At 38.1% G+C, this 15,740-nt stretch overlaps 2 protein-coding genes across 2 annotated transcripts in view; both read right to left on the minus strand.

Annotated features, from left to right (window-relative positions):
* The window catches only part of Noxred1 (NADP dependent oxidoreductase domain containing 1), a 27,727-nt gene extending 12,536 nt beyond the window's left edge, over nucleotides 1-15,191 (minus strand). Inside the window, exons 1-2 of the mRNA XM_015494364.2 lie at nucleotides 11,349-15,191; nucleotides 3,096-3,295 (exon numbers count right to left, since the gene is read on the minus strand). Coding sequence (XP_015349850.1) covers nucleotides 3,096-3,295; nucleotides 11,349-11,503 — 355 coding nt within the window. The 5' untranslated portion in view covers nucleotides 11,504-15,191. The remainder of the gene's footprint in view (nucleotides 1-3,095; nucleotides 3,296-11,348) is intronic.
* The window catches only part of Vipas39 (VPS33B interacting protein, apical-basolateral polarity regulator, spe-39 homolog), a 29,460-nt gene continuing 28,076 nt past the window's right edge, over nucleotides 14,357-15,740 (minus strand). Inside the window, exons 19-20 of the mRNA XM_015488348.2 lie at nucleotides 15,174-15,343; nucleotides 14,357-14,453 (exon numbers count right to left, since the gene is read on the minus strand). Of these exons, the coding sequence (XP_015343834.1) occupies nucleotides 14,357-14,453; nucleotides 15,174-15,343 (267 nt within the window). The remainder of the gene's footprint in view (nucleotides 14,454-15,173; nucleotides 15,344-15,740) is intronic.

Genomic DNA, 15,740 nt, shown 5'->3' on the forward strand with positions numbered 1-15,740 from the left:
TCTCTCTCTCTCTCCCTCCCTCCCTCCCTCTCCCTCTCTCTTTTAAAAAAAAAAATGTTCATAGCGGCAGCTGGGGCTATAGCTCAGTTGGTAGAGTGCTTACCTTGCATTAACAAGGCCCTGGGTTCAATCCCCAGCACCCCCCAAAAAATGTTCATAGTGGCTTTATATGTGATAGCCAAAAACTAAATAATCTATATTAACAGGTGAATAAACTATGCAATATTAATACAATGAAATGATACTCAGAAGTAAAAGGATATTGATACATGAAAGACATATCTCAAAATAATTATGTAGAGTAAAAGAAACCAGACCGAAATAAATGCACACTGTATGACCCCATTAATACAAAAAAAATTCTAGAGAATAAAACTAATCAATCTGTAGAGACAGAAATCATTGTCATTGAATTCTTGGGTGGGGAGCTGCAGGGATATAGAGATTCATGAAGGGCAAGAGGCAACTTTTGAGGGTATGCTCATTATCTTGAGTGTGTTGATGGCTTCACAGGTATACTATTATAGTTTGGATATGAGGTGTCCCCCAAACACTCCTGTGTTAATGCAGGAATGATCAGAGGTGAAATGATTAGATCACAAGTTCTATGACCCAATCTGTGGACTAATCCATTTGATGGATTAATAATTTGAATGGACTAACTGGGTGTAAACTGTATGCAGGTGGGGTGTGCCTGGAGGATTTATATTTCCTTGGTGCCTCACTTGCTTCCCCTGCCTGCCCCTACCCTCTCCTTCCCAGCTGCCATGAAGTGAGCAGCTTTCCTCTGCTACACCCTACCACCATGATGTCTTGGTCTCACCTTGGGCCCAGAGTAATGAGCCAGAAGACCATGAACTGAACCTCTGAAACCATGAACTCAAAATAAACTTTTCCACTTCTAAGTTGGTCTTGTTAAGTATTTTGGTCACAGTGACATAAAACTAACATATGTACACGTGTCAAAACATTAAATTATGGGCTGGGGATGTGGCTCAAGCGGTAGCACGCTCGCCTGGCATGCGTGCAGCCCGGGATCCATCCTCAGCACCACATACAAACAAAGATGTTGTGTCCGCCGAACAACTGGAAGAATAAATATTAAAATTCTCTCTCTCTCTCTCTTTAAAACAACAACAACAAAAATAAACATTAAATTATATGCTGTGTATGTAGTTTATTGTATGCAAATAACATCTTAATAACATTATACCCTCATGTTGATCTAGTAATAACTGACAATCCTGAGAAGAAGATTACAGGTACTTATTATTTTCTTCTTTCTAATATTTTTATTTCAAAATAAAACATAACTTTCAAAAATTATGTACAAGGAAGTTCAACTAAATATTTATGGCACAGTTATGTAAATTACAGTGTATCCCATACTTTGGAATGCTATACAATCTTAAACTCATATTTACATTAATCTATTTACTGAGATAAATAAATTTTAAATCCTGAGACAAAAATAGAGAAAGGTAGAATGGGCATGGAGGATCTGGCACTCCTAGCCACTGCCCAGACACACACCTTTGCATCTAAATGTCCAGACCCCAGAGGCAGTAAGCATACCCTGCCCAGAAGACACAGGGAGTGCTCTCAAAGACTGTCTGTGGGACAGTGGAAGGGTTTTAAATCATTATTGTGAAGTGATACAGAAATATGCTTATGATATATTAAATTTAAAAGGCATAATACAAACAGGTAGGCACAGTATCGACGTTATGGTTTAGATCTGACATGTCCTGCAAAAGCTCATGTGTGAGACAATGCAATAATTTTCACAGGTGAAAGGATTAGATAATGAGAGCTATAACATAATCAGTGGATTAATTCACTAGTATGGATTAACTGGGTGGTAGTTATAGGCAGGTAGGGTGTAGATGGAGGAGACAGGTCACTGAGAGTGTGCCTTTGGGGTTTGTATTTTGTCCCTATTGAGTGGAGCCCTCTTTCTGTTTCTTGTTTGCCTAATCCTGAGATGCTTTCCTCTGTCCTTCTGCCATAATGTTCAGCCTTACCTTCCGCCCAGAGCAATGGAATTGGCCATCTATGGATTGAGATCTCTGAAACTGCAATAAAATAGACCTTTTCTCTTTGACACTATTCTTGTCATATCTTTTTGATCACAGCAATAGAGCTGACTAAAACAATAACTGAGATAATTAGAGAAATCAAAGGGGAAGAAAGCTGGGCTGGAAATATAGCTCAGTTGGTGGAGTGCTTGACCTGCATGTACAAAGGCCTGGGTTCAATCCTCAACAGAACAAAAAGAAAAGGGCAGGGGCAAGAAAACTGATAACCCTGATAAGAAGATTACAGGTAGTTATTATTTTCTTCCTTCTAATATTTTATAATATATATTATTTATATTGTTTTATTTTTCAGGTTTTATTATTGAAAGATGATTTAGATACAGTGCCACACAGATCTGAAGTATATGTTTTGAACAGTTGTAAAAAATGCATACATTCATATAATTCATACTTTTCTCAAGATGTAAAATATTTCCATCTCCCCAGAAATTCCTCCAGGCCCTTTCTCAGTCTTTCTTACCAGAAGTAATCATTGTTCTTATTTCTTTTTCTTACAGTACTGGGGATTGAACCCAAGGTCTTGCACATGGTAGGTAAACAGTCTACCACTAAGCTATATTCATAGTTCCTCCTTGCTCTTATTTCTATCACACAGGTTAGTAAATGGAATTATTATTAAACATTTTTTGAAATCCAATAAATGTTATTTTTTAAAACTACCAGGCCAACTGCAAATATTTGAAACTGTTTAACGCCCACCAGAATTTACCTAGTTGAGTTAGAAGATTTGAACTTTGTATGGAAAGCTTCCCTGAATCCAGAAGATAATTCACCACCAAGGACACAGGCAGGAGAGGCTGATATAAAACAGTTCAGTGGAGAAAAAGGTTGTTTTAAACCACATGTTTAAAAGCCATCTTTCTAGCTTTTGGAGCTAGCAATCTAAGCACTCTGGTGCTGTGCACAAGAATTCCCCGTTTAAAGGGACTCTCAAAATGGCTTTGTCATCATCTAACCAGCACGTCTAAACTCCACTGTCTAACACACATTGCTCACCCAGGACCTCTGGCCTCCGAGTGGAGATCCGCAGACTTGCAGCAGGGATGGGGACAAGTTGTAGCAGTGTACGAGCCAGTTGCTTCCCGAGACGGCCACCTCCAATGATGCCAACCTTTAGGTTCCTGTTGTCATCCATGTCCACGTCACCTGATTTAGTTGAGAGAGAGCTGGAATTTTGATTCTTTTGTAATAATTCTCTGGAGAATGAACAGACAAACATACATAAATATATGTACACACTATAGCTCTTCCTGTCAACGACTAATGTTCATTGCTTTCATTTTCTCAGAAGCCTAGTGGCACCTTAGGTACTTCAGAGAGAAAGCATTTCAATCGTGTGCCATTTACCCAGCTTTACTAACAAATTAAATGTTCCATCTGAATAAATTTTTTAGAAATGTTATCACACCTCCTTTCCAAGGGACCAAAACTAGATTAAAACCTTTTAAAATGAACATCTTTTGGTTACATACATTATGTGTTTTCCTGCCTTCTTAAACACAAGTCTGAATATTTAATCATTTCATTGACTTTGGGCCATCACTGTGAACAGCCAATCTTGTACCTTATACCATAGTGTGTGACGCATGTGGACTTACTCCTTTTTGTTTTCAAGGCTGACAGCTGTCAAATTTTTTTAATCATGATAAAGAACAAATAACAAGCAATTAACCATTTTAGCTATTTTTAAGTGTATAGTACTATTAACAATAAGCACACTATTGTGCAACAAATCTCTAGAAAGAGACAGGAGGATCATAAGTTCAAAGCCAGCCTCAGCAATTTAGCAAGACACTTAGCAACTCAGTGAGCTCCTGTCTCTAAATAAAATACAAAAAGGGGCTGGGCATGTGGCTCAGTGGCCAAGGACCCCTGAGTTCAATCCCTGGTAGCAAAAAAAACAAAAACGAAAACCTAAAACTACATACCCATTGAATAACAACTCCCCTGCCCCCAACTTTTGGCAACTACATTCTACTTTCTGTTTCTGTTTCTGCTTTAGATGCCTCACTGAAGTGTAATCATGCAGTATTTATCTTTTTGCAACTGGCTTATTTCACTTAGCATAATGTCTTCAAGTTTCATCCATGTTGTAGCATAAGATTTTTTTTAGGGCTGAATAATATTCTGCTGTGTTATATAACACAATTTCTTTATCTCTTCATCACCAGTGGACACTTAGATTGCTTCCACATCTCGACTACCAGGAATGATCCTGCAATGAACGAATGTGCAAATATCATGCTGAGATTCTGTTTCTAATTTTCTTGGATATATACCCAGAAATGGATTTTTGGATCATATGGCAATTCTGTTTTTAAAATTTTGAGGACCCTCCATATTCTCCTCTGTAGTAACTACACCATTTTACATTCTTACCAACAGTGCACAAGAGTTCCAATTTCTCCACATCCTCACCAAAACTCACTTGTTTCATTTTCTAATTACAGCCATTCTAACAGACATTCTAATAGGATAGTTCATTGTGAATTTGATTTGCATTTTCCTGATGATTAGTGATATGAGCATCTTTTTATATACCTGTTGTCCATTTCATGTGTGTGTGAACATATGTATGAAATATATATACAGTGAAATATACACAAGTAATGTGTTTGACTTCATTCTTTAATAGGTGGATAACCAATTTCCCCAAAACTATTGGTTGAAGAGACTATCCCTGTTGTGTAGATTTGGTATAGGATCACTTGACTGTATTATGTGGTTTATTTCTGGGGTATTTTGTTCCATCAGTCTATTGGCCAACTTTATGCAAGTACCAAGCTGTTTTGATCACTATAGCTCGGTAATGTGTTTTGAAATCAAGAAGTATGAGGCCTCCAGCTTTTTTATTTTTTAACTTTCTCAAGATGGTTTTGGCTATTCTTTTGAGATTCCATATAAATTATTGCATGCTTTTATTCTATTTTTACCAAAAAAATGCCATTGGGATTTTGATAAGGATTGAATTAAATCTATAGATCACTTTGTGGACTTTTTTTTGAGGGATGGGGATACTGGGGTGCTTTATCACTGAGCCACATCCCCAGCCCTTTTTATTTTTATTTTTTTAATTTGAGACAAGGTCTTACTAAGTTGCTGAGGATCTTGCAAAATAGCCCAGGGTGGCCTTGAACTTGAGAGCCTCTTGCTTCAACCTCTTGAGAGTCATTGAGTTTACAGGTGTGTACAGAATGAACAATTTAATACTGTAAGTCTTGCAATCTATAAGCATAGGGTGTCTTTCCATTTACTTAAGTCTTCTTAATTTCTTTCAGCATGTTTTGTTGTTTTCAGTGTGCAGGCCTTTTACCCCTTTGTGTTAAGTTTTTTTTTTTTTTTAATTATTTGATGCTACTGCAAATGTGTTTGTGTTCTCTCTCTCTCTCTCTCTCTCTCATGAGCCCTTGAACCCAGAGTCTGTGTATGCATGTACCACTGAGCCACACCCCCAGCTGAGATTGTTTTCTCATTTTCAGATTATTGTTTGTTAGATTAAAGAAATGCTACTAATTTTTGAGTGCTGGTTTCATATCCTGCAACTTTGCTAAATGTTTATTAGTTTTAACAGTTTTGGGGGAAGAATTTGGGGTTTTTTAATTCAAATTTGTTATATATGACAGTAGAATGCATTACATTTCATATTACACATATAGAACACAATTTTCCATGTCTCTGGTTGTATACAAAGTAGAGTCACACCATTCGTGTCTTCATACATGTACTTAGGGTAATGATGTCCAACTCATTCCACCATCTTTTCTACCTCGACACCCCCTCCCTTCCCCTCTCACCCAGTCTTTGGGTTTTCTACATATAAAATCAGTCATTATAAGCAGAGATCATTTTACTTCTTCCTTTCCAATTTGGATGTCTAATTTTTCTTTCTTCCCTAATTCCTCTCACTCTACCCGTACCACCATTGAGTGTGATGTTAGCTTGAGCTTTCCATGTCTGGCCTTTATTGAGTTGAGGTGATTTCCCTCCTTTCCTAGTTTGTTGAGTGTTTTTATCATCAAAGGGTTGCTTACTTTCTCAGCTGCTTTCTCTGCTGATCAAAATGATCCTGGGGGTTTGTCTCTTCTAAAACTTATGCTGAAACTTAATTGCCACTGTGACAGTTTTGAGAGATGGAACCTTTGGAAATTGATTGGGTTATGAGGGCTCCACCCTCATGAATTGATAAATGCCATTACCATGGTAGTAGGCTAGTTATTATAGGAGTGGTTTTGTTTTATGGCACTGGGATTGAACCCAGAAACACTCTTCCACTGAGCTACAGCCCTTTAAATTTTTTATTTTTGAGACAGGCTCTTGCTAAGTTGTAGAGGCTGGCTCACAATCCTCCTGCGTTGGTCTCCTGAGTTGCTGGGATTACAGGCATGTGCCACTGTACCTGGAGCAGGAGTGGCTTTGTTATAAAACAGCCCTCTTATGTACATGCTCTCTTGCTTCCAGTCTCTCTCTTTCTGTCTCTCTCTCTCTCTCGTAGTCTCTCACCAGGTGGACTGTGAGAAATAAATGTATTTTCTTTATAATTTATAAACTCTGTGGTATTGTTATAGCAGAAAAAAATGAACTAAGACAAGGTGTTATGTGAGGTTTTTGATTTGAGATCTCTTTTCTTTTCTTTTTTTTTTTTTTAGTTGTAGTTGGACATTTATTTATTTTTATGTGGTGCTTAGGATTTAACCCAGTGCCTCATATGTACCAGACAAGAGCTCTACCACTGAGCCACAACCCCAGCCCCCTCTCTTCTTTTTTAATGTAGGCATTTAGACCTATAAACTTCCCTTAGTATTGCTTATGCTGTTATGCTGTGTCCCATTAGTTTTGATGTCATGTTTCCATTTTCATTTTTCAAGATATTTTCTAATTTCCCTTTTTGTGTATCTGTGTGTGGTGCTGGGGATTGAACCCAGGACCTTGTGCATGTGAGGCAAGTACCCTACCAACTGAGCTACATCCCTAGCACTTCCCTTTTCTTTTTTGAGCCATTAATGAGTATGTTAATTTCCACATTTTTGTAAATTTTCCTTTGGCTACTCTAGATTATTTGTTTTAGTCAGCTTTTTCATCACCGTGACCAAAAGATCTATTGATTGAAAAGAACAATTATAATTTAGGGTTTACCATTTCAGAGGTTTCAGTCCTTAAATGGCTTACTCCATTGCTCTAGACTCAAGGTGAAGTAGAATATCACGGCAGAGGGGCGTGGCAGAGGAATGGCTTAGGATTTGACAGCAAGAAGGCAAAGAGAGCACTCACCAGGAACAAAATAAAAACCTCAAAGGCACATGCCCAGCAACCAGCACATCCTACCTGCCTACAGTTACCACCCAGTTAATCTGTATCAGTTGATCAATCCATTGATTAGGGTACAACTTTCATAATCTAATCAATTCACCTGTGAAAATTCTTCCATTGTCTCACACATGAGCTTTTGGGGACACCTGTAAACCGTAACAATTTCATTGTGGTAAAAGATTCCTGATATGATTTTAATATTAGATGTGTTTAGACTTATTTTGTGGCCTAATGGTGATCTATCCTGGAGAATGTTCCATGTGTACTTCAGAATATATTGTTTCCTGCTGTCAAGTAGAGCGCTATGCATTTGTTTGTTAGATTCCAGCTGGATTCCACCCCTTTGTATCCTTATTTGGTCTCCTATCTGGTTGTTATAGCTTTTATTGAAAATGGAGAGTTGAAATCTCCTACTATTATTTGTTTGTTCTGTTTTGGGTGCTTGGTATCCAAACCAGGGCCTTGTACATGCAAGGAAAGCACTCTACCAACTGAGCTATATCCCCAGCCCCTCCTACTATTATTGAGTACCTTCAATTTTGACAATATTTACCTCATATACTTGGATGCTTTGATACTAAGGGCATATATATTTACATTTGTTATATCTTCCTGGTGAATTTGTTTTTTTTATCATAATAAATAAGTCATTCTTTGTCCCTCATGCCAGTTTTTGACAAAGTATTGCTGATACAAATATGGCCTATTTTCTTTTGGTTACCATTGGTATGGAATATCTATTTCTATCTTTTTAATTTCAGACTGTGTGTTGTTGTCTCTCCATTCAGCAACTCTGTGTCTTTTGATTGGAGAGTTTACTCCATTTATATATAAAGTAATTGCTGATAGGGAAGGACTTACTTTTGCCATTTTGTGAATTGCTTTCTGCTTTATCTTGTAGCTATCTTGTTCCTCCTTTTCTCTTGCTGCTTTCCTTTGTGTTTCATTTTTGTAATGATATGTTTTAATTCCCTTATCATTTTCTTTTGTTTATCTTCCATGGGGATTTTCTTTATGGTTACCACAGAGAAAGACATAAGAATCCTAGGTATAATAACTTATTTTAAACTGATATGGTTTTACTTTAATCACATATAAAAACTCTATTTCTTTACTCTTCCCCTCACCCATTTTTTGTTATTGTTGTCACAAATTACACCTTTTTATATTTTGTATCTATAAACATAATCAGTTGTTTCATGCTTTCACGCTTTCACAATTCTATATCAGAATTAGGAATTATTTATATAACACCTATTACAGTATTGAAGGCTATGTATTTGCATATATATTTAACTTTACCAGAGAGATCATTTTTGTATACTTTCATGTTGCTATCTAGCATCTTTTCATTTTAACGTTAAGGACTCTCTTTACCATTTCTTGTAAGGCTTATCCATCAGTGATGAACTCCCTGATCTTTTATCTGGGAAGGTATTTTTTTCTCCTCAATGTTTGAAGGAGTTAGACTAGATAAGGTATTTTCAGTTGGCTATTTTTTCTTACACACTTTGAATATATCAAATCACTCTTTCTGGCCTGTAATGTTTTTGTTGAGAAATAGTCTTTTTTCTGTGTTCAATGTTCTTTGATAGTTTGAATATGGTGTGTTTGTATGGGTTCTTTAGATTCAAGTTAGAGTTCTTTGAGCTTCTTGAATTTAGACTTTCTTCAAATTTTGGAAGTTTAGGGCCTGTATTTCTTCAAATAGGTTCTCATCTCCTTTTGAAATTCCCATCATGCATCTATTGACCTGCTAAATGGTGTCCTCTATCTTCATCTCTCTTCTCCTCCCTTCTCCTCCTCTCTGCTTCTTTCTTCCTTCTGATTTCATAATTTTAATTGTCCCATCTTTGAGTTCACCAATCCTTCTGTTTGGTTAAGTCTAATGTTGAACATCTCTGGTGAATTGTCTCATTTCAGCATTCTGTTCTTCAGCTCAAGATTTTAATACTTTCTTTTTGGTGATATTCTCATTTGTTCAAGTGCTCTTTTTCTGATTTCATTTAGTTGTTCACCTGAGTTCTATAAGTCCTTGTGCTTTTTTATTTTTTTAAAAAAGATTGCTATTTTGAATTGTTAGGTAATTTGTAGATCTGCTTCTTTAGGGTTGGTTTCCAGAGATTGTTTGTTCCATTGATTGGGCCATGTTTTCTTGTTTCTTCATATATCTTGTTATTTTTTGCTGGGATTTGAGAATGTAAAAAACATCCACCTCTCTCAATCTTTATAGACTGGTTACATACTGGGGGAGAACTGTACCAATTGTCCAACAGGAGATCCTGAGGCCTTCTTAAAGTTTTTCTGGGTAATGTTTTCTCTGGGTTTTTTTTTTTTTTGTTTTTTTTTAGTTGTAGATAGACACAGTATCTTTATGTGGTGCTGAGGATCAAACCCAGGGCCTCACACATGCTAGGCAAGTAAGTGCTCTACCACTGAGCCCCAGCTTCAGCCCCTCTGGGCTTGTTTTTGTAATTGCCCAACTAGAGAAGTCAGTCTGTTTCTTTTGCAGGAGCTTGCGCTCGCTCGATCTCTCTCTCTCTCTTATGTCTCACCAGGATACTGCACATTCTCTATTCTACAAGAAGCCACTGAGCTCTTCTTGGTTCTCATTCAAAGCATGTTGACCCCCATCAGGCAATCTTTCAGGCAACCCTGAAAAGCTAGAATGTTGAATATACATTTCACTTTTCTAAGGTAAAATCTCTAAATTGGGTGTTTTCTCCTGATCATACCAAGTTGTAGTGGTTTGAGAAAGGCTATCTCAAGTCAAGTGCAACCATTTTTCTTTACTCTTACCATGTAGCTGTTATTTGCTTTACATTTTCCTGGAGTCCACCAACTTATTAACTGGTTTCAAAAGTTCTCATAAAGCCTTTTTAGACATTTATTTTTGTTAAGTGTCTCTGTGGAATTATGAGGTCTTAGGCTTCTTATTCCTCCGTCTCCCTGACATCACACCTGCAGACAGCTGTCAATTTTCACTATTGTTAAGATGAGTGAACCCCTGTCCTTCCATATATGTACTCTTTCTACTTAGCTATTTCAGTTTTGCACATACCTGTGAAATCAGGTAACATTTTTATAAAAATGTTATGATTTATTAAAATAAATGACTTATAAAAGCAAAACAGACCTGAGAAATTGAGGATGAAGGATTTGAGTCTAAACTTTTCAGAGACTGACTTAGTATTGGTCCTGGATGCCTTTTTTTTTTTTTTTTTTTTTTGACCCAAGAGTAACAAAGTCTACCCTCTGAATACATAGAGTATTACTTTTATTTTTATTCACTATTTTATATTTGTTCTGTACTTTTGTAAAACCTAGAGTCTTAAAGCCTTAGTGTTTCCATATAAGCATCATATGCCATATTCTACGGAAAGCTTCTCTTCTGGTGAAAGAGAACACTTTCTCTTAATGTCTAGCCAAATCTAAAATGCCTCCTGGAAAGTCCATATATTGGTTTCTCAACAGTTATCTTGGGTATAACCAACTTTATCAGTATCCTTGTTAGCCAATCAGCAAATTCACTGAGCGGAAGCTTCCTGCTCTATTTATAAATATGATCAATTCAAATGAAGTAGTCCACTAATAGGTCAGCTTCCAAAGAAAGAACTGACTCTATTTGCAGCCAATAGACAAGTAAAGGCTAGTCATTAGCAGCTGTGGAAAATAAACTGGTGGTCCTGCTGTATAAATGAATGATCATTAATTCACCAACTGAAAGGAAAATTGCACTAATCCATGTCTTATTATGCCAGGAGACCCCGGTATGAATTTTTCTGGGCCTTTCAGACCCGGAACGATTGAGTGCAGGTTGGAAAAGGTAAGAAAACAATCCTTCTACCAAATTTATTCTCCAATATAAAAAAGGTTAAGTCACTTATGGATTCTTAGCAGTGAGATCTTATCTATCTTCCTGAACTTGGAGACCTAGCTTACCTCAAATTATAGAATACTTTGCAGAAGAAAGTTGCATGGGCACAGGCCTCAATCATCAGTCCCCGAGAACGACCCTGCAAATACAGCCAGAAACGATCTTCCTCTGGAATCTCACTATCAAACTGTAGGGATTCAAGGTTCTCTAGCATGTCCATTTTCAAGCCACCATCTCCTGCAGTGACAGATACCAATCAAGATGGCTTCCTACCATGGAAAAACAGGTCTATGCAGGAGAGCTTGTCTTATGGTATGTGTACCTAGGGTAAAGTTCTCATGATAGGCTACAGCACCTCTCTCTCCAATACTGAACCTGGAGTTCATATTGTTAAGTATGGATCCCCCTGAGGATTCTTTATCACTGGCCGCCCATGAATCCTACATTCATGAAAAATTTGAACAGAAACCCAAAGTAATATTGCTTCACATAGGCTACAGGCATTTGTTTTCAGCAAGTGAATATATATTAGCAATGGATTTCAGAGGTGTTCATGGGCAGGATCTTCTCCCTTCCATTCCCTAGGTTTCAGAAATAGGACAGGACACATAGGACCTTATTTCAAGGAAATCCTCCCTTTAACTAAACTTTCTGTGTTCCCCATAGGGTAGAAAAGAACCCAAACTAAATATCACTGGTCCCTTATCTAGGGCAGAGACATCTAGATTTTAGAAAATAAACTTGTAGATGTTTAATTCATCTATATACAACTCTCACCAACCCAACTGAGATGGACTCTGCTCCTCAGTACTTCTGGTCCAGGCAGATAACTAATACATATCTAAGTAGAATTACTTAAGAAAGTTTGTCATTATGACTCCTTAACTACCAGAGTACTTCAGTCTCCTAGTCTTAAAGGGGCCAGCCCCACCTGCAGGTTTTCCTGACCTGAACATGAAGAACCAAGTTCCTTTCACTACTTCTAGGAGTACTAAAACAGATCAGTATAGGACTCTTTTTTTCCCCAACAGAAGAGACTGGATTTCTAGTTGGTTTTTTCCCCCCAGACTTGAGTATTATACAGATCTTAGCGTTACCTGAGTTACTCTTGCAAGCCTGTCTTTTGTTCAAGAAATCACAGATCAATTTTATAGCAATAGTGATACTGAGATGAGGACTTAAAAGCACTCAAGTCTTTAGTACTCTTGTTAAATTTAAAAACAAAAACTTTTGAGGTGAAATTAACATAAAATTAGCCATTTTAAAGTGAATAATTCAGTGGTACATTCAGAATATTGTTCAATTACCTCTATCTAATTCCAAAACGTGTTCATATCCACAAAAGGAAACCCTATTCACATTAAGCAATTTCTGCCCATCTCTCCCCAACCCCAGTCCCTGGAACCATCAAGTTGCTTTCTATGGATTTATTTATTCCAGATATTTCATATTAAATAAAATCATATAATACATGACCTCTTGCATCAGGTTTCTCTAATCTCTCTTTTAGGAAGGTTGCTATGTCACACTCCCAATCTCATTAAAAGCCAACTCCCTGGCACCTGAAGTAAGGAACATGATAGTTATTAAATTTAAGAAAACACTTCCTTACATCGGGGCATTCTAATGTTGCAAGTGATGTTTCTAACTTCAACAGAAAGTGAAGCTCAAAACCTCCCAGAGCAGTATAGTGCACATATGTTCAACAGAACAGATATAATTTCTAGGCCTGTTTTTACTTATACATTCTCAAAAATAGGGATTCATTTGTAGTTTTGTAATGTCAATGTGGCTAGGACTAACTATTTTTTCCAGAATTCTCTTCATTGTTCATATCCACAAAAGGAAACCCTATTCACATTAAGCAATTTCTGCCCATATTTAGGGTTAGAGTGAACCATATGAGCTACTTCTGTCCAAAATCTTAAGGATGGAAATGAAACCCGCAACTAGTTTGTATTTCAGCTTGTAAGGCTGAAAGGCAGGCCATTCCGTAGTCCACACACATTGTTGCTTATCTGCTGGCTACCTTGGTATATGGCAGCAGATGGACCTAAAACTACTAAACCTTTTTCTGGATCCTCCTTCAGCTGCTTATTCCTGGGCGAGGTGTTTTTCAGCTCCATGACAAAGGCCACCAGCTTCTTGTTCAGGATACCCACTCCAAGGTTGGAGGCAGTGAGAAGAGAGATGGGTCCTAGTCTATTCTCATGGTTCTAGCTTGTCCCTGCTCTCCATCACTTTATCTCCATCTTCCCTTCCCAACTGTCTGCCCTGTGAATTTTAAGTTCTACCACCAGACATGAAGACAACTGCCTTACATACACTGTCTATCTAGCTACCATAAGAATAAGGTCAAATCCCTCTAACAAATTAAAATACAGATTAGATAGATAATGTGTATATATACTCCTAATAGTTCTGCTTTTCAATTCTAATGATACACTAGGTAATAAAGTTCCCAACGTTTATCTGAAGATGAACCAATAACTTTAGCACAATCTAGCAAATTAGATTCTTATTTCTTCAACAGCAAGGATCATCAGAAAAGGAACTAAATATGAAGTTACCTGGAATTGCAAAGATTACAAAAGGGAGGAGCAAAAGACGGAGGCTGTCCCCCTTAAAGCAGGGTTTCTCAACAATGGCATTACTTACATTTGGGGCAAAATAATTCCTTGTTGTGGGGGGCTGTCCTATGCATTAGATGCCAGTAGCACCACCAAGTATGGCAATGAAAAATGTCTTCAGACATTGCCCAATGTTTCCTGAGGGGCAAACTTCCTCCATCGGAGAACCATGTCACCATAAAGCATGCTCTGTGCCTCTGTAGACGCATGGTGTCTTTTCCTCCTACCACTTCTCCCACTCCAAATACAGGAGTACAGAACTCTACAGGGTTACACATTATCATACCCCCACTTCACAGATGAAGATGAGTCCAGAGAGAAATGGATTCACTCAGCACCACATAGCTTGTCAGTGGCAGAGCTGGAAAAGAAGTTAGGTCTTGTGGTCACTCAGCTTAGTGCTTTTTCTGTTACCATACAGCCCTGCTTTGCCATAAGCACCTTTACTCTATAACCTGACATGTGTTCACAGGCAGCTGAATGAAATCACGGACACAGACAAGACACTGAGTAATTATTTCACCATTCAGCATGAAACAACTGGGCAGGGAAGAAAAGGCAGGCACAAAGGACGAAAAAGCTTTATTAGGAGTGTAGGCATGTATGAAAACCCAGGTCAGTCAAACAGGCTGATATTGGTACACGGCAGAAAACAGCATCACCGAACATTCTGTCAAAAGTCAAGTGTGAAAATAAAACCTCCATTTAAATATCCTCAGAGAAATGCTGCTGAGTTTAGCCTAGGTGAAACTCTCTGGACACTTCTGGGAAGATAATGAGATTTTTGCCTAAAGGGAAAACTCCAGCACTGCTGAATCTGAGCTCTGCATAATGTGGTGGGTCTGGGATAGTAAAAGATAAGGGCGATATCTCATCAAGGTCATCTCAGTATGCCGGTGAGAGAGGAATCCTAAGTTTTGGGGGGATAAGTAGACTGGGACAGCAGAGGGGTTTTAGCTGAAGAAACACAATATCTTAGCAACATCTGACATAATGAAGAAGGGTTGCACAGCCTGGTTTGAGTGTGTCTTCAGCAGGTCCTGAGCAGTACTGGCCCCACTTCCAGAGGCCCCTGGAATACAGCCAATTTGGTTCTGTTCTCTCTTCCTTCAGAGCAGAACTGCAAACATCCAGCACTAGGTTCTGGACCATAATTAGCTAAGAGGAAATGAAGCAGCTACCCTGTGACACCTATACCTCTTATTCTAGGAGAGTTCCTTTCAAGAATGGTCACTTTTCTTAGACCAAGAGAGATCTTACCCAATATGGACTCCCACCNGTATCTGTCTCCTAGGACAACTGGAGGGGAAAGTGCAGCTGCTCACCGAGCTGCTGAGAATGGTATCGATCTTCTCTTCCTCTGCGGATCCTTTATCTACCTTGCTCCTGTATGCTAGCAACTGCTGACGATCCTTCAGGTCTCGGCAGGTCTACACAGCAAATCAAACAATACAAACCCCCAATTAGTCTTCTCTATGAAGGACTGCCTCTTTTTGTATCTTATCCAATATGGACTCCCATCTTCACATGAGCACCAGGTGGAGAGTATCTTTCTCATAAGTCAAAGAGTTAAATTGTGGATCCTCAAGGATCCAGGAAAGGCCAAGAGGCTGCAGTGAGATAACAGTTGGGGGATCAAGCACCTACAGTACTTTATATTGGATTGAAGTCTACAGAGTCTAAGTAACTTGAATCAATTCTGAGTTCTCCAAATGCAACAAATTATAAAAGCACAGAGAAACCTGTTAGAAGGCTGATCTCCAACTAACGCTTGCCAGACTATTTTCTCCTTTAAGTCCAATCTGATAAAAGCATCTCAGGATCTAG

The sequence above is a fragment of the Marmota marmota genome, unplaced genomic scaffold, assembly GCF_001458135.2.
Source record: "Marmota marmota marmota unplaced genomic scaffold, marMar, whole genome shotgun sequence".
NCBI classification, from domain to species: domain Eukaryota; kingdom Metazoa; phylum Chordata; class Mammalia; order Rodentia; family Sciuridae; genus Marmota; species Marmota marmota.